Consider the following 23,880-nt stretch of genomic DNA (forward strand, 5'->3'; position numbering starts at 1 on the left):
TTAAAGGTGCTGGAAACTCCTTTGAGCAAAATGCCCAAAACTCCTTTATTTACAGTACTGTGCCAAATTGGTACTTTTGGGACCAGAATTCTTGTCAGCCAATTAGGTGTTTACTGAGTAAAGTCATTAATTCAGTGGTTATTAATGGTTTACCGAGCCAAGATAAACGGTACCAAGTCTATTACTATAATTGGGATATAAAAGTGATGCAGACGCTTCCTCGAAATTTGAAACTTTCTCCTTTCAAACTCCTCGTATCCAGAAATGACTGATCTGTAGGAACCCTGTAAAAGCAATGTCGGGTCGAATGAAGAAAGAAAAACAAAATGACAAAAATGTGTTAAGCATAAGATATTTATTAATAGGCACATGAAAATATGTATCCACCACCGAGTGCCAGGTCACACTCAGAAAATGTTATCACATAATTCATAACGATATTTTATTGTTTTGAGGGCCGTAAATGATGATCATTGCTTAAGCATAGTTAGTATTATTAGCGATACATATAAGTTGGTGATTGTACAGGACTTAGATGACTACATGACTTAGATGACTAGATTCCTAAAATTCATTCTACATGCATTATTACCATTTGAAATTGGCTATTTTTAGATCCTATTTCCAGACCACGAACTTTGAGAACCCAATGAAACGCTTTTGAAATGAACAATAAATAAATACATCAATTTGAATGTACACTAGGGGCCTGTTAACTTCAAACCTATGATGCAAAACCACTATTGAGTGTGAAATGGATAAGATTATTGAACTGCTTGGGAGTCTCCCTATTTATGTATTACCAGATATCAGTAAATCAATGAAATGGACACCAAAATGAGGAAATGATGCTACAACCAAGGAATAGTGATACATGCACCGGTAAGGCAAGTTATACTTTCATTTAACACCACTATCCTTATAACTAGTCTAATGACTTAATTTATTCAATGCTTTAAATTCGTACATCCTGAACAAATGAAAACAATGATAATATACCAACAAACAAATAAAATTACTATTTCTCAGATATTTAGAAATCTTTCTGATCTGTGAATACAATAAGAAATGATACATTCATCTTTGAGTTAAAATATTCTCATAACCCATCAATAAATTACATATACATACAGTGATTATATCTAGATGTATCATTACATAATGAATATCTTTGCATATTCATATTCAGGAATATGAATAATGATTTCTATATAGGCCTACTTCACTGGCCACCTCGTTAATATTCCGATGAGACTTAAACAACGCCAAAAACAACGATTAGGTGCCAATTAATTTACAGTGGTTGTCGCATGTTTTCTTTCTGAAGTTCAAATTTTCTTTTTGCGGAGATGGCGACCTTGCACTTGAGAATCTATTGACGTAACCGTCTAATAGCAGATCAAAAAATATTAGAAGAAAATTCGAGGTACCGGTAGATGTACATCAAATTATAACACAGATTCACATATCGAAAATATCTTTAAAGAGAGAAAAAATATACAGATTTATCATCATTGATAGACACATTATCATCTATAACAGAAACAATAAATAATAAACTATACATTCTATAATAAATATACATCGCTATCTATGAAAGCCCCATATCTTCTCGAGTAGTACTACTAGTAACCTGTTGTTTAGATAACGCACCATTGGCACCATATCCGTACTACTTCAAGTGTAGTTGACCAGTTGTGTAATAACAACTTCATTATTTTGTATTTACAAACTTGAAGTGATATAATACCTCACTTGATTATTATTACGGCGACACAGAACCCACAAATACAATGGCTATCAACAAAATTTACAAGTGAACAAACAACTTACATCTAACAAAACTATTAAAATGACGCTTCACACCACAATAGACTACTCATACATGAACCATTAGCCTTTCCCACAATCTACATTGGGTAACATTTTTAAGCCACGTTACGTATTTTTGGACAATTCATCGTCCCAACGAAGAGAAGTGTTTATTAACCTTTTGGCACAGGATCTATGAAGTCGTATTCGATCAAGGTTTCAACGTATTCTTTCCATGATTTGCCTTTTGTATTATTCGCCGATTGATTTTGAGATGTTACGTTCGTGACATCTGGAGCAGATTTCGATTTGACGATAGTTTTCGCACATGTTGTTTGGTTGACAGTAGTAGCAGGAATACTCGTTGAATCAGAGTGATAGGAGTGATAGAGCGTATTGAAAAATGGAAACAGTTCATCGATAGACTTGATTTCTGTCATCGTAATCATTGGATAGTTCGGAAGATGTTCCATCCTTGGGTCGATCTTCTGATTCTAAAATTGAACACACCTCAATAAATATCGAATCAGTCACCACTGCCCCCCCCCCCCCACATATATGCAATATAGATACTCACTCTTGCTTTCATAAGCTTAGCAATTCGTATAACATGAGGAATGAAAGGTCTTTCATCTTTCTTTTTGTTTTTTACGGGATCCTCGATCGTGGAGTCTCCCAGGAAAGCCCATCGATAACTGAAAAATAGATGAAAGATTAATATCTAGTTGTATAATGAAGACATTAATCAGATCAAGCTCTAATGAAAGTAAACTTACACTTGAAACTGCGGTAGACTATCAGCTGGCATTACTAGAGCTAAATCTAGTAGTTTACAAGCTGATAAATACAGCTGTAACCACGCTGGGTTATTGTGCGCATTAAGACCATTGCTATACGCCCAACTAGCATCTACTGCAGCTATCTTCTGCAACTGCATTCTGTTTTAATAGAAAATGCAATGAATTCATGAACAAAATTTCAGAAATTTCTGTTTGTCTTTATTTTGTTACATGCAGAATAATCATGTATGGTAGGTATATTGTTCTAAGATTAACCATTGCCACTACATTTATAATATACACCTACTTATACAATATATAGATAGATAGTACATATACTGGACCAAGTGTGTATGTGAATACATATCTATATGAAACAAGACTTCAGGGGGTAAGGGATTTATGATGGTTCCAAGATGCAGAGCCACATCTATTTTATGAATGAACCTACGAATCACCAGCCCTCTAACCAAACATCTATATGCTTATCGTATACCTGATGTTATCAACAATAGTTAGATCACTTAAATCACTTGAACTGTTCATGTAAATTAATGAATAAATGAAAAAAAAAATGTTTGTTTATTCGCATGTGTGTAGCTACTGTATGTATTGAGAAATGACGTCTTTTGACTGATAGAAAACAACTTGTACTTACTTGCATTCATCTCCTTCTGGTGAAAGTTCTTGCTCAATTTGAAGGAAAACGTGAACCTAGAAAGAATTGAATGAATTATCAGCTTCAGATAAGTCAATCATTCAGCAGGCACCACAGCAGTTTAACCGATTTTACTTACCAGTTCAGTTACAATAATCGTCCATAGATAGGTTAAATGCTGCGGTGAAATTCGTAGCATTAAAACTCGGAAACATAAAAACACCTGAGCTTGTATGATAGGAATCTGCGATAACTTTAATGCATCTGCCAAACGCTCTACAAAGATATACATTAAAGATATAAAATCTCATCAAACTTGAATCTTTATATCTGTCATTCTGGACATAGATAATCATTACCTTGTATGTCAGGCATATGACGTTGATATTGGTCCATTTCACTACAGAATATCGTGAATGATAATTTCTTGAGTAACTGTGCTCGCTGTTCAAATTCAGCTTCACGACTACTGAACAGATGAAGTGTACCGCTTTGAGCTGTGTTCACTCGGGCTGCAAGAACATAACATCAGTTGAACGAATGCGTTTTAAATCAAGTTTTGTGGAGCAGTGGAGCAGTGTGGCTTAGTGGTAGAGTGCTCGCCCCCCAATCGGGAGGTTGTGTGTTCGAAACCCGGCTGTGCTGTAGTGTCCTGAGGCAAGGCATTAATTCACGATTGCTACTGGCTGACGACACCTTGATCGCTCTGCAGCGTATCGGTGTTGCATCTCCCCAGGGAGAGTAAGAATGTACTGGATTGGTAACAGAAGCTGGGTAATAATTGAGTGACAGCGCTTTGAGCATTCATTGGAAAGGCGCTATATAAGCACTAATTATTATTATTATTATTTTGAATAGTATAAATCAATGCACTTTAAACTCACTCATCAGATCTTTAAACGTCGTTTTATCGTGCGTCATTAGATTGTCGATGATACTCCTCCAGAATCGCACGCACGCCACATCCATCTGAAAGAATCCTGTATCCATCACCAGATCAAACGCGTCTTTCTTCCACGCTTTACGAGTGTATTGATAATCGCTTAAACTCGCTAATATCTGAGACGCTGCCAGGAAACTTCTCATGTTGTTCGCGCTGAAACAGAGACAGTAAATATAGTTGATGCTGTTCAGCGTGGTCATTTTCCCCATTTGCAATTCCCTAGAGTTTATGCTTGTTACAAGATGAGTGAGAATCTGCAGGTGAATGCATAAATTTCTAGGTTCAAAATATTACGACCATTTCATTTTTCACGAGTCACGTATTGATAAAGTAACATACGCATATCCAAATTCTCTTGAGTTTTCCAAGGTTTTTTCCAAAATTTGTCAAATTATTCCCTGATAATATTTCTAGATTTTTCTGATTCCAGTTTTCCAGGCCAGTGGCTACCTTGCTGTTTTAGAAGACAAATTGATTGAAATACCGGTAAGACCCATTTCTCTATTTTGTACCTGTGATGTTTCAGATATGGAAACACGTTATACATGATCGACGTAGTGAGGAATGGTACAACTCGATCTTTCTCATCACTTCCGTAAACTACATCTAACAATGGCGCGATCAACTGAAATATAGAAATAATTCTTCAATATCCGGATGATAACTGTTATGCAGGGCCCAGTTCCGCAGTAATGAGTTAAGATTTGACTCTTCAGTCATTGAAAATGAACTAATTTAACGGGTATTTTACCTCGGCGAGTAAAGCTAAAGCTTGAACGCTGTGGTGAGCGGATATTTTCATCAATTTATCTGCAGTAGGTTTCGGGGGTGGTTTATCATCGACTTCATCTTCGTGAAGTTCGTGTAAATCAGTTTGTAAATCTACATTCACGGCTAAATTACGCCTGAACCAGGTCACTTGTTCCAGACTAGAGCCGGCGATTACGCTACACGCTTCCAATAGTTTCTGAGTTATCTCCTGTAACGAAAAAAAAAAAAACGATTAACTATCAATACACACTGGATTCCCTATTCACCTGTTTGAATCTATTGTTTGCTAGGATATCTGACCTGCACATCTTTATGGTCTTTCTTCTCTTCGAACGATGGAGTTTTATGAATGAATTCGTTGAATATCCTACAACAACGGAATAAAATCACAATCATTCAGGTTTATCCAGTTACCGGTAGTAGCGGCAAGTATATTTGTTGTAGACTTACACTTGTAGTAAGAATATTCCCGGTGGCACCAGATTGCTCTGTAGTCCGTCTTTCAATAAAGATAACAATGAGGGCCATGAATCCATCAGTTGAGTGGCTGTAGTTCTCTGTACATACGCGTAGAAGAACTGTAACATACTGACTTCTAATGGCGTTCGTTTCTGTAAATATAATACATCTCGTAACTTACCGGTACCGATCTGAAGGGGTGAATCTATCTATCGCACGCGGAAGGTAGAATTTACCTTGTTTTTATCCTGATTTGTGGGCGGTGGCTGTTTGATAACTTGTTTCACAGTTTGTATGAGAGTATCAGTCGGTAGTACTTTAATAGAGCTCACGAGATCTACTAATAACAGCTGTTCATCGCAGAATCCGGGAATAACCTACGAATACCGGTAAATCTTAATTCGTACGAATCTTTGAATTCTATACAATATGTCAACTAAGTCGTTTTCAAACCATTCGAAATTCTGGTAGAAATCGAGTTGAATTTATACCTTTTTTAAGGTTGGTGGCGAGTTACTTTTTCTGCGATCGTTCCAAACAACGGCCATCGCGGCGAGTAAATTCACCGAGTGATGCACTGAAATCGGACTGAGGAATTCTAGTATATGTTGTCTGACCGCTTTAGGATAGCCCATCATCCACGCCGGCGGTTCGTGGTTGTCGGATATCTTAGTCTCCGACCAGTAAGTAGCCTTCCAGACCGCTGACAGACTAGCGATGATCCGTGGTAGAATACTGAGTAATCCACGTCTCGAGGAAATAACCGGAGGTAATGGACTCGTACCATCTTTTGCTGGACTCGTTTCCTAAAAAAAGTTACGCTTTCTGATAAGCTACCGCTATAGACAATTTTGTTGCGCTGACCGAGTCTCAAAATTTCATTATTCCATTATAGATTAAGACTTGATAACCATGAATGATTTCAAACTGAAATTATCTTTTTAATCCCTCAACCCACCAAGTGCCACTTGCAGATAATTTTGGTCTCTTATGGGGACGAGAGGCCAAATTTAATCAGTTATCTCATATACTAAGTACTGGTAACTATTGTTATTATCAATTATTGTGTTAGTACAGCATAAATAATCGGATTATAAAACCACGTGTTTTAAATATGAAGAAATATTTAAAACCACCTTTATAATCTAACATCAGATAGATCAAGCATTCAGTGTTAATTATTTGAAAAACATAGATTAGTATCAATAGAATAAAGCATATTAGGAGTTTTTGTATGAATTTACATACATATATTTCTTTGGTGACGTTCTTCACAAAGTCTGCAATCTGCAATGTCGCAGTAAAACAAACATTCCATAGCTGGTCAACATTCAAAAAGTGACTCCACTAGGCCTAATGTGTGGATATTGTAATAAATGTGACAGGAACATAAAGTGGGAAAACATGCTTGTTTTTTGTTTCACTAAGTAAGATATCTACGGGCGAGGGTTTAAAACTACATACACGGATATATTTATGATCCAATTACATTCAATTCAGTGAGATATCGAAACTTACTCTTCCAGCTCCTTGAGGAGTGAAAACGTGTATCAGGTTACTGATGATCTGTCCCGTACTCGCGGTACTGTCCTGTATAGCTACCGTACTATGTAGCGGAACGGCTTGTCCAATTGACACCTGAGCGACGTTGTCTAACAGCGAATAATGACACAAAGTCGTTAAGCCTTCTAACATCGTTATTATGTGATCGGGCGGAACATGCTTTGGTTGACTGTTCGACCTGTAAAAACAAACGAATACCGGTACATACGATTATACACAATATTGACAGTTTGTTACACTGATGTCTCCAAAAGAATGCTTCAACCAATTATCCATCTTCAGAGATTTGTTCGAAATAAATTGACAGTTGGTTACTTAGAAGCTTCGTAACCAACTTTTACATAACCAACTGTCTTATTAATTTTGAATAAAACTGAAGATGGGTAGAAGCAATCTATCTCCAAAACATCATTGCAACAGTTTTGCGTTATAAATCATCGATACCGAGGGTGACTAATTTAAAATGATTGCGACATATGATCATATTCAGAGCAGGTCTCGTGAGAGTGGTATGAATCGACAGAACTTACTCAGTTTTCAGATAACCGCATTCGTATTGAACGGCCAGTAATTCGATGTTTCGACACAACTGATTCACGACAGAGATAACGATGCTTCCCAGTGAACGTCCCATATAAGGCATCGCTAACGTAATCATATTCATCCAGTGACAGTGCATGTTAGACATGTGCTGCTGTTTCAGAGCACTGAGCGCTGCCGAGATGAACATACCCTGGTAAGCAACCGGTAACGATTGCATGTAGCGAAATGTCGAGGCTTCCAGTTGAAAGTTCACTTTCGGACGTTCCCAATCGGGATTAGTGACCGGTAACGTGTCGCCTTCTCCTTTCTGAACCCGGATACAATCTTCCAGTATAATAATCACTAGTATGAGTTTAATTAATCTAATCTGTAAAGTTTGGTTCGTATTGCAGTCCATTCCTTCTTCGTTGAACGTAATGATCGCCTCGGTTAGTCCGATATTATTCATCGAATTGTTCGAACCTTTCAAACGAGCGTTATAAACGCTCGCCAACAGACAATGAAGCATCGCTTTCTGAACTTTACACCGAGCGAGCATATCGCTGAGAAACGTCGCGAAGCCTTTACCGCTGTCTTTACACAAACTGATCAATTCGGACAACAGCATCGTCAGGATCTCCGTGCTGAGTATCTGAACCTCTTTATTCGAACGCACTTCCTCCGACAGTTTACTCATCATCAGATTCGGGTAATAACCGCGAATGAAATACAAACAAATCGATATCAAAATCTCGACGTACATCGTACTGCGGTAGCCGGACAAGGCGTCCGAGTCCAACTCGCTGAAGAAGTTCTTACCGAGTATCGAGCGCCGGTGTCGCGCTAACAGCAACTGAACCTGCTGGAAATGAGGCGTACGCACGCTGTTCACGCCGGTCGTAGACATACTACAAATAACCAGTCTTGGATTCGCTTGTAAAATCGCTCTCAAAGTCGACAAGGCGTATAACGTACGCTGACAGTCGTACTTCCTGAAGTACAACAGGATATGCGTGTGTAACGGATGAACGCCGGTCAGATCGGGACCGTCTTTCCGTTTGGAATCGGGCGACGTTTCTCCGTCGCTGACGTCCGGCGAATCGATCGTCGACATCGAAGCTTTATGATCGATCGTGTCGAGGAAGTCGTCGACGCTGTTGTTCGAGCCGGTGCTGAACGTTCTCTGTTTCGACACCTCCGTGCTGCACGTCTGTAACTCGATCGCTTCGTTCGCTTCGATCTCGTCGAACACGCGACGCACGAGATCGTCGACGATGCTCTTCGCGATCGCTTCGACGTTTTCGTCTTCCGGTTCGGCCGGCTCGGCGATTTCGTCGATCTCCGTCTGTTCGTCGGCGTCTTCGTCGTCGAAACTGATGCCCTCTTTCTGGCACGTGTCTTTGTCGAGACGTTTGATATTTCGTAGGTTCGGAAAGTCGGATTTCGGCGGCGTGTAACCGTCGAATATGATCCGATCGAGCGAAGTCTCCGATCCGAACGGATTCACTCTCAGGTTCAGATCGTCCGGATTAACTCTTTCGAACAGTAGATCGTCGTTCGCCGCTCGACTCGAACAGATTTTCGTCGCTCCGTCTACAGCTGTCGTCAACGTCAATGTTTGTAATTCTTCGGCTTTTTTCTTCGTAATAGTTTGACCCTTCGCGCTGACGTGATAGATCACATTCCCTCCTTCGTTACTTATAGCGAATATTCGAGCTTCCGATAAGTCGTTGCTGTCTACCGTATTCTCGTTGTTATCGTCTTTCAAACAGACTTTTCGTTGATCCAGAACATTTACGTGTTGTATGGAAATCCTGAAATGAATAACAAGTCAATGCTATACTACAACTACGGATAAGAAGGATTACTGTATGATCAACTTGTTGATCTCAAACTTCCAAATCTAAAATTCCCTGATATTTCCCTGACCCTTGACCAAAAGATTCCCTCATTAAGTTATCTTATAAGATATCCTCAGTGGGGGCAGTTTCTTCTCAAGTGGTTCCTTGTATCACTAACAAGAACTGAACCAAAAATTCAAATTTCCTGATTTTCAAATAATCATTTGAGAATGAGAATTCCCTGATTTTCCTGCAGGGGAGAATAAAGGAATTAGAACCCTGACTATAGATAGGACTATGACATAATTAAGTTGTAGATCTGAATGTTTTTCTAGTACCTGGCAGTATCGGGATTTAAAAGCATCAGTAAAATAGGCTCAAGAATGCGGGCGATATCACCACGTTGTATCGCATGAGTCATCCAACTATGAGTTAAAGACTTCGTCGTACTAATATCGCTCTGTAAACTGTCCAGAATGACGAACATAGATCTGTCGAACGTTCGCGGAGGCATTCCGAGCATCGATTTCGGTTTCTGACTGCGAGTCAAGTGCCACAACAACGCGAACTTCTTATACGCCTTGATTCTCAACGACTGAAATTATTAATGTAAACATTGAGAACAAACTGGGGTAGGGCTACGATACATAACGTGTAATATAAAGTATCGTACCATATCATCGGATACAAGATCATGTCCAATTACATCTTCACATGTCCAGATAGATGGTGACAGTTGATGTAACTGGTAAATCAGTTCTACCGCTCTTTGGTGAAAATCCGGTGTACAGTCGTCCAAATAACCCCACAACTTCGACGCAACTACCTGAAATGTGGAGTACAATTTAGTTTGAGTTCCTATCGCAAAATAGTAGAGATTATACAGTTCATTATTACCGACCCAATAGAATGGCGTATGTCTATTGATGTGGATGAGAATTGATGGAGCTAAAGATGGTAAAATAAGGACGGATACAGTCCCTTCCGACGATCCACGATTCTTAGCGTAATCCTGTCCAGCTCCGATCACCGACTGAGTTAATGAGATTAGATCGAGAATGCTCGATACTGACGCCGTTTGAATATCAAAGTTTTCAACGAAACAGCAACACGATATCAGAGCCTGTAACCAATCTGGAAATGTAACTTCATCACCTGCAAACAGAATACATACCGTATACACTTTAAACTATACTAATCACCGGTATCTTCCAAATCTGAACATAAAAGTCGTAGCTAACTAAATACCTCCTTTCATAGTATGGTCCAGAACACGATTATGGTCCGTACAATAAATAGGGAATGTCGAGAAATCAACGAGAAGTTGACAAGCACGTGAATACGCTTCTTTACATTCATTGGTCACTTTCACCATACACGAATCGAGTGGTTCTAAAATTCAGTAATAGCAGGCACAATTAGGTATATATAATATACCGAATTATAGTTACTGAATCTAGTTCCGCAGCCAGTTGATTCAAGTTTAGATTTGAATTCAAATCACAACTTTAGACATGGTGACCACTTTCCGCCCATTTACAAATTCCCTGAATTTGCTCTGATTTTTCCATGTGATTAAAAAAAATTTCCTCGAGTGAAACAGAGAAATTTCTAGGTTAAAAATGTTACAATTCATTCAATTTTCATTGAATCATGTACTGATAAAGAAACGCGTGGTCAATAGCATTATCCGAATTTCCCGAGTTTTCCAGGTTTTTTGGTAAAATTTGTCAAATTCCCCGAGTTTTCCTTGATTTTTCTGATTCCCTAAGATATCCAGGTTTTCAAGGTCAGTGACCGCCCTGTTAGAACTGGGCTCTAAATTCATCCCCATCTTTCTCTACGTACCGATCTTAATTTCGGGCGGTTTTTTCTCGTTGCACACGTCGATACTGTCGCGTAGGAAATTACTCATCGCGTTTTTCACGATGTGTTTATCGGTGAATATACGCTCGGTGACGAAAGTATAGTAGAACTTCTGGAAACACTGGACGCAAGCTTGAATCAACGTCGTCGGATTCACGCCGTTCGAACTGGTTGAAATCAAATGCGATCGTTGTTGTTGTACGCGAGGAATAACTTTAGCCGGAGAATCGATGTCACTTTCCGCGCTGAGGAATGTTTCGCTTTCCGTCATTTCGGGCGACTTCGACGAGTCTCGTTCGTTGTTGGAAATGTCGCCGTTTCGCGGATCTTTCTCCGTGTACTCGAGCGACGCTTTCTCGGTGACGTCGTCGAGCTCGTCGGCCATTACGGCCATCGACGGCTGAACTTTCGTCAAGATTTTGCTGCAGAATTCGAGGCTGCGAGTAATTTCTTGGTATGTAAGGAATGCGCAGTTTTCCTGTAACGTGTTCGCGATACGTCGTAGTAAATCTGGTAGATATTCCGTCTGAGTTTCTGTGTACGTTTCCTGTTAAAAACAAATAAATGAATAAATAACACGTTTAAAATACAAAATATCATCAAAAATAGAATCAACTCTGCTCAAGTCTGAATATTTTTGGGTGGTGAAAATTCTTATCCGACCGGAAAGCGATATTTGTATCATTAATACTGTAGTTCATCTTCTCTATTTGAGTACCGATTTATACTTCCATTTCAATTTACCGGTACATAATGTAAGTCATCATTTGGATAAGTCATCAGCATAACAGTCGTCCACACTATGAGATATTCTAACCAATATCCGAGTTGATAAGAGCATACTATTAACTTACCAGTGAAACTTTTTCGAGCAGAAAATCCACTAATTCGCACAGCTCTAGAATCGTAAGACCTTGCGTGTTCGTTTTAAAATGTCTATCACAGGCTTCTTCGCAAACTTGTTCGAATTTCCGCGCGATGTTATCCCATAAATAATACGGCTCGAATGTACCGAACAGCAGATTCGCCGTTTTAATGATTTCGGTCGCGTTTTTCTCCTGCCGGGCGATCGCGTCGCGGTTTCGTTTGTTCGACCGATTGCCGCAGAGTTTGTTCAGTTTTTGCGCCGAGTCGTCGGTTTTCAGGCGGAAAACCGACGCGCATTCGCGATACAAACACCGGAACACGTCGATCAGCAAGTCTTCTACGATCACCGAACCGATTTCCGGTTTGTCCAATAAACTAATCAAAATACGAAACGGACGTAAGCTCGTCAGAATACGAGGCGGAACTTTATTTTCGAGATCGTTCTTTTGAGCGAATGAAACTCGTACGGCGTGCAGCAGCAATTCACGCGAATACGTATTGAAATACTTCTCGCTTTCGGCTTGGTTTTTCTGAGCGGCGCTGCCCGAACTCGCCGGAATACCGAGCAACCACGCGAACAGACGTCGGTTTAAAGACATATCGCGGCGTAGCACGACGTTAACGACCGCTATCACAATATGAGTCATATCCTCTTTAGTCAGTTGACTGTTGTGCATCGGAAACCCGAGCAGCAGGAAATCTAACAAACATCTTTGCACTAGAACGCTACTGTCCTGAACTGTTTCGCAAATAGCTTTCACCTAAAAATAACGGATGACTTTCAGTATGCAAAAAGTAACAAACATACATAAACAGATATGATTATTATGATTATCTAAATTCCTTAATATAAACGCCCAGATGAAACCATCCATTTCAATTTAATTAAATTTTCATAAGTGTTGGATAAATTAGTGTTACTTGTGATAAATGAAATCAAGTATTTTAGAATAAGGATAAATTGTTTTTCAATGCAAATATTATCAAGATTAAACAGGTAAATGCTGATTTCCAACAGCGAAAGCTGGCATTCTGTTGTACGACAACACACAGTGACACATCGAAGCGGACAAAAATAGGCTGAAAAGCCTTCTAAACATCCGTCAATTGATGATGATGATGACAAAGTAACCACTGAGTTATCTAGAATTACCATTGTGTCGATGTTTGTGCCGATGAAATGGAGTTGATCTTCCATCGTTTGTTTGCGGTTGTAATGCGACGTAACGAACGTAACGGCAGCCAGACGGATACTCGGACATATCAGGACACATTCCCACAAACAACCATAGAAAAATGTCTCCTCAGCAGCCTTACAAAACAGTTCCAGCAGATTATTAGTTCTGAAAATAAACATATATATATCAGATCTACTATTGATGAAGCACTATATCTTTAGGAATGCTTAAAAGACTTATTGGCAATCATTTGATACAGTAAAAGAACATTTTCTCACTGATAATGGCAATGGCTGGTACAACCAAAAATACCGTAGCTGGCAAGGCAACCAACTTTTTGAGAGACTTAAGTATCTTCGGCGAGACAAAAATTAACCCAAATCCTACCTCTCATAATATTCTGATCCTTCTTCTAAACCCGGTAATAAACCGAGTAATAGCCCAGTCAATCCAGGCTTGATACTTTTGCCTAACGGGACGAAGTAGTTCTCATACAGTCCGAGTAGAGACGGCTTCACATTCATCGCGGCGTACGCCAACAGAGGAAACAATCCAGCGCTGTAAATAAACAGATCCTGACCGAGATGTTTCGATCCGATCGACTTGAAGATTATTTCGTATGTCTCCAATGCTTTCAGGTGAACACCGCTCGGTAATGCCGGATGAAGACATTGAGCGAGTCGTTTTCCAATTATCACTTTACGCGGAACAACTGGGTATTTCACGTGAGCTAACAGCACCTTTGAAATATACAAGAAGATGAATTACAACATTTGACAAATTATACGTCTATCAGTTGAATAAAAAAGTTCCACAATAGAATTAAATACAATAAAAAATTTATAAAGATTTCAAAGATTTATAAAACTGAAACCATTTCATTTTGATAAATCCTCCAAATTTCATCTCATAAAATTCGATTTTCGGAAATTTTTATTTAAAATTGTCTGCAGTTGAGACGGATTAGTGTTTTATTCAACTAATTCAACTCTATCCGCTGATAAAAGCTTAGACAGAACATGCAGAGCCGACACAGATATAAGACTAACTAATGACATAATTTTCCGACTCGTTGGAAGCCGTTGAATACCTTATTAAGTTTCCCTAAAGCCGAGATGAGATCGGCCCATTCACTCGTGTTTTCAAAACTCTTCAAAGCTTTTTCGACTTGAGATGTGTAGACTCTATACTTTGAATCACTGAGGAATTCACATTCATCAGGTGATAAAGAACTCATCTTTAAATTAGCAACTCATCAACCTACAAGATGCAAAGTCAAACATCACTGCTAAAAATGTTTAACTAGTATTTCATATATATGGTATGCACTTTTGGCATGCACAATTATCTGAAATATGCTTCATTCTTGTATTGAACCCTTTTAAAATAGGCTATAGAAATTCATTTCATATACATCGAAAAAAAATTACTTGAAAAAAGAAACTGTCAAAAAGACAAAATGTCAGAAAACGAACCAGGAAGTGTCAAAATTTATTTTTCAAACTAAAACTTCAGAAAGATTTAACAATACCTACATTCACCAGTTTAATTACAGACAGTCACATATATATATATGAAGTTCAATCTATCATTGTTCAGAAATAGATTAAACATGGAGTATCATAATTTTCATCGATAAATAAGTAAAAATCATCAGTTTTATTGGCCCTGACTTCATCAGCAGATCATCCATATTAGGAGTAAACAGTATACAATGTTAGTAAGTAAGGACAACTCCGACCGACCGGAGCCGAGCGGAAACCGAGCCGACCAGATACTAAAAACTATATGGACCTAATATATACTCAAAGAATTACATAGTTTTATCAATACATAGTTTTATCAGGCCTACACGCCATTAAAATGTGGGCCTAGAATTAAGAAATGTTAGTGCGCGTTGTTTAACTGACTCTGCTGTATGGGAAATAGTTGCCCTAACCCGGAAATAAAATATTTCGAGCTCATAAGCCAAGGTGAGAAAATTTCATCTAGGGCAATCTTAAGACCTGCTGCATATGGCGTCACAAGCCCCGAGGCTTGTCACGCCATATTGGGGCCTGACACGCCATGTGGTAAACGTAAAATGAAAATCAAATCCTATGCATGAGATGAAACGTCGACTAAGTCTCGCGGGTTTTTCTTCCGAAGTTGAAATATTCGGTTGGATATTAATTTGTCTTAGATGATTAACAACGTATTATATATACATAATAAGAACTACATATTACATCGCATTTACACTAAAATGAGTTTTACAGAATAGAAATTGATCGTTGTTTGTTAATCTAATGCAGTGTACACACATTTTGAAACACAATTTAAACAATCATATATTTCGCCAGCATATGAAAAATACAAAAACATTACATATATATCTACTGAATGAGTTTTACAGGATAAAGATTTTAATTAACTATCTTACATTTCAATGAATCATTCATCTATTTCACATGATTTGTTGATCAATTAGTCTTAGAAGAACATGGATAATGTTAGAAAAACATATATGGTGAGCCAGGCTCCAATCTAGTGTGATCTGCAGTCATATGGCTCCTAAAATCGCTAAGCCTTCTACATGGCGTGTCAGGCCCCAAATGTTCTGCAGCCAATATGGCGTGTCAAGAGCCCCAAATTGTCTGCAGAATAGCTTCAATAATTGAAACATGGTTTGTCGAACGGTTTTCTATGGAAGCAATTAAATTATATCTTTAGTTTCAATTAGTTATATATTGTTCATGATTTGATAATCACAAAGCAAATACTGCTAGAAAAACCGCGATTTGTCTTCTATATGGCGTGTCAAGCCCCGAATGTTCTGCAGCCAATATGGCGTGTCAGGCCCCGAATGGTCTGCAGAATAGCTTCAATTGAAACATGGCGTGAGAGGACCCGATCAGTTTTCCTATAATTGTCACTAATTATCATAAATATTCAAAGATTTATCATTCTACATGGTTTGTCAATCATTTAGACTTAGAAAGAAAGCAAATATTGTTTCAAAAATAGCTCCTCAAATCACGCTGTCTTCTACATGGCGTGTCAGGCCCCAAACGGTCTGCAGCCAATATGGCGTGTCAGTCCCCAAACGGTCTGCAGAATAGCTTCAATTGAGATATGGCGTGAGAGGACCCGAACGATTTTCCGTACAAACAAATGAATAATTGTCACTAATTATCATAAATATTCAAAGATTTATCATTCTACGTGGATTGTCAATCATTTAGACTTAGAAAAAAAGGCAAATATTGTTTCAAAAAGCTCCTCAAATCACGCTGTCTTTCACATGGCGTGTCAGGCCCCAAATGTTCTGCAGTCAATATGGCGTGTCAGGCCCCAAACGGTCTGCAGAATAGCTTCAATTGAGACATGGCGTGAGAAGACCCGAACGATTTTCCGTACAAACAAATGAATAATTGTCATTGATTATCATAAATATTCAAAGATTTATCATTCTACGTGGATTGTCAATCATTTAGACTCAAAACAAAAGGCAAATATTGTTTCAAAAAGCTCCTAAAATCACGCTGTCTTCTACATGGCGTGTCAAGCCCCAAACGGTCTGCAGAATAACTTCAATTGAGACATGGCGTGAGAGGACCCGATCGATTTTCCGTACAAACAAATGAATAATTGTCATTAATTATCGTAAATATTCAAAGATTTATCATTCTCCGTGGATTGTCAGTCATTTAGACTCAGAAAAAAAGGCAAATATTGTTTCAAAAATAGCTCCTAAAATCACGCTGTCTTTCACATGGCGTGTCAGGCCCCAAATGTTCTGCAGCCAATATGGCGTGTCAGGCCCCAAACGGTCTGCAGAATAGCTTCAATTGAGACATGGCGTGAGAAGACCCGAACGATTTTCCGTACAAATAAATGAATAATTGTCATTGATTATCATAAATATTCAAAGATTTATCATTCTACGTGGATTGTCAATCATTTAGACTTAGAACAAAAGGCAAATATTGTTTCAAAAAGCTCCTAAAATCACGCTGTCTTCTACATGGCGTGTCAAGCCCCAAACGGTCTGCAGTCAATATGGCGTGTCAGGCCCCAAACGATTTTCCGTACAAACAAATGAATAATTGTCATTAATTATCATAAATATTCAAAGATTTATCAGTTTGTCAATCATTTAGACTTAGAAAAAAGGCAAATATTGTTTCAAAAAGCTCCTCGAATCACGCTGTCTTCTACATGGCGTGTCAGGCCCCAAATGTTCTGCAGTCAATATGGCGTGTCAGGCCCCAAACGGTCTGCAGAATAGCTTCAATTGAGACATGGCGTGAGAAGACCCGAATGATTTTCCGTACAAACTAATGAATAATTGTCATTAATTATCATAAATATTCAAAGATTTATCATTCTCCGTGGATTGTCAGTCATTTAGACTCAGAAAAAAGGCAAATATTGTTTCAAAAATAGCTCCTCAAATCACGCTGTCTTTCACATGGCGTGTCAGGCCCCAAATGTTCTGCAGCCAATATGGCGTGTCAGGCCCCAAACGGTCTGCAGAATAGCTTCAATTGAGACATGGCGTGAGAAGACCCGAACGATTTTCCGTATAAATAAATGAATAATTGTCATTGATTATCATAAATATTCAAAGATTTATCATTCTACGTGGATTGTCAATCATTTAGACTCAGAACAAAAGGCAAATATTGTTTCAAAAAGCTCCTAAAATCACGCTGTCTTCTACATGGCGTGTCAAGCCCCAAACGGTCTGCAGTCAATATGGCGTGTCAGGCCCCAAACCATTTTCCGTACAAACAAATGAATAATTGTCATTAATTATCATAAATATTCAAAGATTTATCAGTTTGTCAATCATTTAGACTTAGAAAAAAGGCAAATATTGTTTCAAAAAGCTCCTCGAATCACGCTGTCTTCTACATGGCGTGTCAGGCCCCAAATGTTCTGCAGTCAATATGGCGTGTCAGGCCCCAAACGGTCTGCAGAATAGCTTCAATTGAGACATGGCGTGAGAAGACCCGAACGATTTTCCGTACAAACAAATGAATAATTGTCATTGATTATCATAAATATTCAAAGATTTATCATTCTACGTGGATTGTCAATCATTTAGACTCAAAACAAAAGGCAAATATTGTTTCAAAAAGCTCCTAAAATCACGCTGTCTTCTACATGGCGTGTCAGGCCCCAAACGGTCTGCAGAATAGCTTCAATTGAGACATGGCGTGAGAAGACCCGAACGATTTTTCCGTACAAACAAATGAATAATTGTCACTAATTGTCTTAAATGTTCAATGATTAATCCTTCTATATGATTTGTCAATTATTTAGTCTTAGAAAAAAAAGCAAATACTGTTACAAAAAGCTCCTAAAACCACGCTGTCTTCTACATGGCGTGTCAGGCCCCAAAGTGTTCTGCCGCCAATATGGCGTGAGAGTACGCGATCAGTTTTCTATGGAAGCAATTAATTGTCACTAATCATATCTTTAGTTTCAATTAGTTATATATTGTTCATAATCATAAAGTCTAAGAAAAAAAAACAAATACTGCTAGAAAAATCGCGATTTGTCTTCTATATGGCGTGTCAGGCCCCAAACGGTCTACAGAATATAGCTTCAATTTACATGGCGTGAGAGGACCCGATCAGTTTTCCGTAGAAATAAATGAAAAATTGTGACTGATTATCTTAAATTAGTACAATAATCATTAAGTCTTAGAAATAGGTTTATAAATCGTTGTTTCTATTTTGTTCATATGTAAAAATATACAAAATCGCTTATGTAAATGTAGCTGATGATCTCCTGATCGTCTCGCACCATAACGGAAACCTATAAAAAACATATTCGAAGAATTTTACATAAAAATCTGTCGATATATATGCATCTGAATATAGTTATGAAGTAAAAACGGGATATAATTTTCTTTCAAAGTGGTTGCACTGAACGGAATACTACAATATAACGTATAAGTACATATTATATTTAGACAATATTTAGTAAGTATATATTTAGACAATAAGTTAAGAAAAAATAGAAATTCATTACACATTGACATACCGGTACTTGAAATTATCTCATTCAGGTTTTACACGTCGTATCGGACTTAAAAACGTGGTCCGTTCGACGCGAACATATATCTTCGTTCCGCGTGAATTATATATAGTCTGCATTTTACTCGGGGCTTGTGACGCCATGTCAGATATGGCGTGACAAGCCCCGGGGCTTGTGACGCCATGTTCTGCTGATTCTTAAGATTGACTTCACTCGAAAATTTGGGCTAGCCTTTACGCGTCGCCGTCGCTCTAACGTATCCCTGGTCTAGAGTAAGTATTGAATATATATTTTAATAAATTGATATGTTCCATCATTTTATCCAGTGTTCAGGCTTAACGAGTTAGTATATATGTTTTTTATAAGGCAAACGGGAAAAGTCGAAGACGAAACGAAGAATTCATTCATTTTTCGAGGAATAACCTACTGTCCTCTTGTGGATTAGTTCACCGTGAAGTAAGTTTTCATTCTGCTGACTGATATGTTTTAAGATAAGATCATGGGGAACGGAATGAATAAAATACTGGACGGGGTGTACGTAGGCAACATCCGGGACGCGCGCGCCACTCGTCAACACGTCGACAATAAAATAACTCATATTCTCTCAATTCACGACCAAGCCGAAACCGAACATAAACTACCGGACATGAAATACTGTTCAATAGCTATCAGCGATACGCCTAGCGAGGATATAACGCGTGTGTTCGAGAAATCTAATGATTTTATACATCAATCTCGATTAGACGGTGGCAATGTATTAATTCATTGTTTGGCCGGTGTTTCTCGAAGCGTCACGGTTACCGTCGCGTATATTATGACGATCAGTGATTTGAGTTGGCGCGAGGCGTTGAACGCGGTGCGCGGCTCGAGGCGATGCGCCAACCCGAATTTCGGCTTCCAACGACAACTGCAAACGTTCGAATACACGAAGTTGGCGCAAGAGAAAAAACGCTTTAAAGCCAAGTTTCCTGCGAAAGATTTCAATGATATGGAACAGCTGAAAAAATTGCTGGAAATGCATCAGAATTGGGTGTTATACGGGGATGAACCTGCGTCTGATGAGAAGACCTATCCTCTAGCTCACAACGCTTATAAAAATACTCCGAAAGATTAATATTTCGGCATAATAGATTTCTTTCACTAATACCTCTTATTATTATTACATAATATTTATATAGTTGCTTTGTATTCGTGTAGTTTTGATTAGTATTAACAAAATATGTAGAAATATTACAAAAATATTGCTTGAAGCTCATTAATTGATTATTAGATCTTAATTGTGTTTTAGCCTAAGCTGTTAATTGATTATTATACGACAACCGTTCAAGTCGTATAATTATAATCCGTTCTTCCCAGAGTTTAACACTACAGAGTAAGAGTTGATATATGATAGGAACACGTGATCTCATATTGATAGATACCGGATAGGGATTTGAGTTTGGAGGTATAAAACAATGGGACCAATGAGGTTAGCTAGATAAATAATAAGGTAGGCCCTACAGTAAACCCTGCCTAACTCGGACAAACTGAGACCGGCAAAATTGGTCTGAGGTAAGGGAAGTGGTTAAAAATAGGTAAATGCGTCCGGAAGTTAGCTTTTGTCCGAGTTAGTCCTAAGTCAGAGTTTGCCGTGTCTGAGTAAGGCGAGGTTCACTGTAGTAAACTTTGACCATGTTTCAAACATCTGCCGACATTCAGTCCCATTACGAAAAATATATATTTCAATCGTTGAAAACTTCGATGTATTTTCTGCTATTTTTGCTACTTATCAAAATATAATCAGCGTTCGAGATATACATGTGAAGATGTAGCAGTATGTGGTGTAAGGTGTTTTAACGCTCGTGTCTATTTATAGTTTCATACTTGAGATAAATCTTTGATACACAGAATTCTATGTATCGCTGTCTATAGGTGCTGATAATTAATGTAAGGTTTGATCTCATTTCTAATTATATCTAAATACAACGCTGTCATAAAAAGATAAGAAATTAATAAAATAAATTGATCAGTATAGTGTCCGCTCAAAGATTACCTGTGAACATTGTCAGATTTACTATTTTCACTTAAAAGAGAGAGAAAATAATGAAGAAACTCTAATTAATTTCTCTGGTGTTCAGAGTTTAGTATCTTAATGAGTAGTATAGAATATTAACAAAGAGAGAGAGAGAGGGAGAGAGATACCGATTTAACTGAAATTGTTATATACTTTTATTTATATACTGCACGTGCCTCCAGTCTAAAGCATGTTTGTAAACAGTTAATGTCTGTGATGTTTTTGAAATTAAATGGCAAATGTTATTACAGTAGAAATTTATCTTGTTTGAGTTGTATCTACCAATACGTTATTTTTGGGGCCAACATTTGCGCTGCCAAATTATTTTTGTGTTGCCGTGTTTTAACAAGCATTGATCTAGCAATTTACCGGGCACTGAATTATCAAATTAATTTTGATAAGGCTTAACCCTTTCAGTGCGTCTATACCGCAGTGCAATGTTTAAATCAGTGATGGTTTTTTACACCAGATTGTGGTGTATTGATGTTACTGTATTAGTAATTATTTCTAATCTTTAATAAAATATGGCAGCACCTGTCAAACATGAAATATCAGTAACTAATGATACACTGCGCTGCAGAGTAGATGTACTATAGCGGTGTAAGCCCGTTATTCAACACGCAGGTGGATTTTATTTTTAATTTTCAAATTAGTCGGCACTTAATATGAAAATGAAATTTCCAGTTGAACTGTGCTGTCTCGGGTGAAATATTTGTTCAATCAACTTAACAACGAATGCAATGTTCCAACAATGAATAAAAGGCCTATGTAACAAACCTTATTTCATGCCTTTGAATCGTTTGCGAGAATAAGGCTATGCTATGGTTATTGATCAGAATTAGCTTGTCTATTTTGCATCCATATACAGTAGTTTCTGCTTGCCTTGGAGCCGATTGCCTCTAATTATCGGATGCCCTGGACAAAACATTTAGAATTCCCATCCCTAATTCATGTGATGACCACCTTGTCTCAGAGAAAATTTATTGGTCCTGCCAGATCTAAGGCAAGTGGAGTCTACTGTATCCTCGGAAATTGATACGAGGTAGGAAGAATTTTAAGCTCTTTTTAAGTTTTAACGAGCAGTCTCATAAAATTCGCCAACTGGTTTTGTATATTTACACACATTCTCTTTTGTTGCAGCTGAATGGAACCCTGGCATGCGCAACATGGAAAACTGTTGGAATCATCACTCATGGAGTATTCATGAAGATTTTGCTCGAAAAGACACTAAAGACAATAGTTTGGCATCCGATACCAATTACAAATTAGTGGGCGGTAATTGGATTTATCTTAACGTTGATGAATATACTTTTCCATATCCTAAATCTGAACTTGAAGCCGCTCGACGTCAATTAGTTCGATCATTGAAAAAGAGAGGCGATGAATTTTGGCCATTTGAAAGTGAATCCATGAATCCTGGTGGCAAGATGAAAAAACCTCGCTGGATGAATCAGAGAGATAAAGTGGAAGAAAAACCTTCTCAGATGAGTAAAAAGAATGATAGTAATAGGAATAATCCACAGTCCGACTTAAGGGTTGTAAAGAAAAAATCGCTTCGACAATCAATGGTCTTGAAGTGTGATTACTGCGACTTATTCTATAAAAACTTCGAAAATGATGAACCGATTGATAGTGATAAAGAAGCTATGGCTAATCATATGTCGAATTATCATCACTCGAGTGCCAGTATCTATAAAGCAGAGATGTGTAATGAAGAAATCAAACATCTTATTTCTGTACAAAACATGCTATACTTGAAAAATGTAAAATCCACTCGCCAAAGTCTTGTTATATTTTGTCCGATTTGTTTTAACATATATAATGATATATTTGAATGCGGTCTACACAGTACTTTGATTCATGGCTTGAGTAAACAACCCGCGTATTCTATAGGACCAATATATCGTCGATTAGAAATTCATTTGTGGCTAAAACCTAAATGTGGAAATTGTTCTGCAGAGTTTTCTACTCATAAAGCATTGAACCTACATTGGAAATCGAATTCGAGATGTTTACCGTATGAACAGCCTGAAGCGGGTACAATGATACTGTGGGAGTGTTCTTCATGTCATCAACAATTCTCAAATACATTCTTCCTTGCCAAATCGCACTTGATATGCCATTTCAGGAAAAAGAATATTGTACCACCGAAAACTGTAGTTATTCTGATGAAGAGAATATTATGCAGGGTTCCTCGGAGGACTGTTCCACTTTTGGATAGGCCAGTAGAAGACCAATTTGTGGAAAGAATGAAAATTCTAAAATCTTTGCGTAGAAATAAAAAATATAGAGTAAAAGGACAAAGCAAGCCTTCTGGTGATCGACCATTCTATAAAAAGAAAATTAATGAACTTAAAAGTTTGATTAAGTCAAAATAGGTCTGTGTTGATAATTGATCGTAATAAAAGTTTTGTATTTTTGTAATGTACATCAGTTTTCTTCATTTAATCTGTGGCTTGATATGAATATCATCTTGGATGGATATCCTCCTTGTTCAAAGTCTATCTCAAAAATAAAACGCATTCTTCTTGAATAGGA

At 38.0% G+C, this 23,880-nt stretch overlaps 3 protein-coding genes across 3 annotated transcripts; 2 read left to right on the forward strand and 1 right to left on the reverse strand.

Moving 5' to 3' along the window:
• Positions 1-366: 366 nt before the first annotated feature.
• Positions 367-14,922, reverse strand: LOC141915312 (protein DOP1A-like). The gene is made up of 26 exons (XM_074806797.1): positions 14,795-14,922; positions 14,350-14,519; positions 13,647-13,999; positions 13,235-13,424; positions 12,069-12,842; positions 11,197-11,761; positions 10,597-10,740; positions 10,250-10,503; positions 10,022-10,174; positions 9,687-9,943; positions 7,516-9,321; positions 6,941-7,163; positions 6,671-6,709; positions 5,914-6,228; positions 5,659-5,799; positions 5,414-5,574; positions 5,264-5,330; positions 4,944-5,171; positions 4,705-4,817; positions 4,134-4,345; positions 3,609-3,761; positions 3,389-3,525; positions 3,250-3,305; positions 2,589-2,750; positions 2,390-2,507; positions 367-2,306 (listed from the first exon to the last, which is right to left on the reverse strand). Exons 2-26 carry the CDS (start codon positions 14,494-14,496, stop codon positions 1,986-1,988), a joined length of 7,089 nt encoding a protein of 2,362 aa, XP_074662898.1. The 5' UTR covers positions 14,497-14,519; positions 14,795-14,922; the 3' UTR covers positions 367-1,985.
• A 256-nt stretch (positions 14,923-15,178) lies between these two features.
• LOC141915183 (uncharacterized) lies at positions 15,179-23,720 on the forward strand. The gene is made up of 2 exons (XM_074806619.1): positions 15,179-15,232; positions 22,483-23,720. The coding sequence occupies exon 2, from the start codon at positions 22,500-22,502 to the stop codon at positions 23,718-23,720; it is 1,221 nt and encodes a 406-aa protein (XP_074662720.1). The 5' UTR covers positions 15,179-15,232; positions 22,483-22,499.
• On the forward strand, positions 19,486-22,364 carry LOC141915313 (dual specificity protein phosphatase 22-like). Its single transcript, XM_074806798.1, has 2 exons — positions 19,486-19,561; positions 19,656-22,364. The coding sequence occupies exon 2, from the start codon at positions 19,789-19,791 to the stop codon at positions 20,401-20,403; it is 615 nt and encodes a 204-aa protein (XP_074662899.1). The 5' UTR covers positions 19,486-19,561; positions 19,656-19,788; the 3' UTR covers positions 20,404-22,364.
• Positions 23,721-23,880: the final 160 nt, after the last annotated feature.

The sequence above is a fragment of the Tubulanus polymorphus genome, chromosome 1 (assembly GCF_964204645.1).
Source record: "Tubulanus polymorphus chromosome 1, tnTubPoly1.2, whole genome shotgun sequence".
NCBI classification, from domain to species: Eukaryota; Metazoa; Nemertea; class Palaeonemertea; order Tubulaniformes; family Tubulanidae; genus Tubulanus; species Tubulanus polymorphus.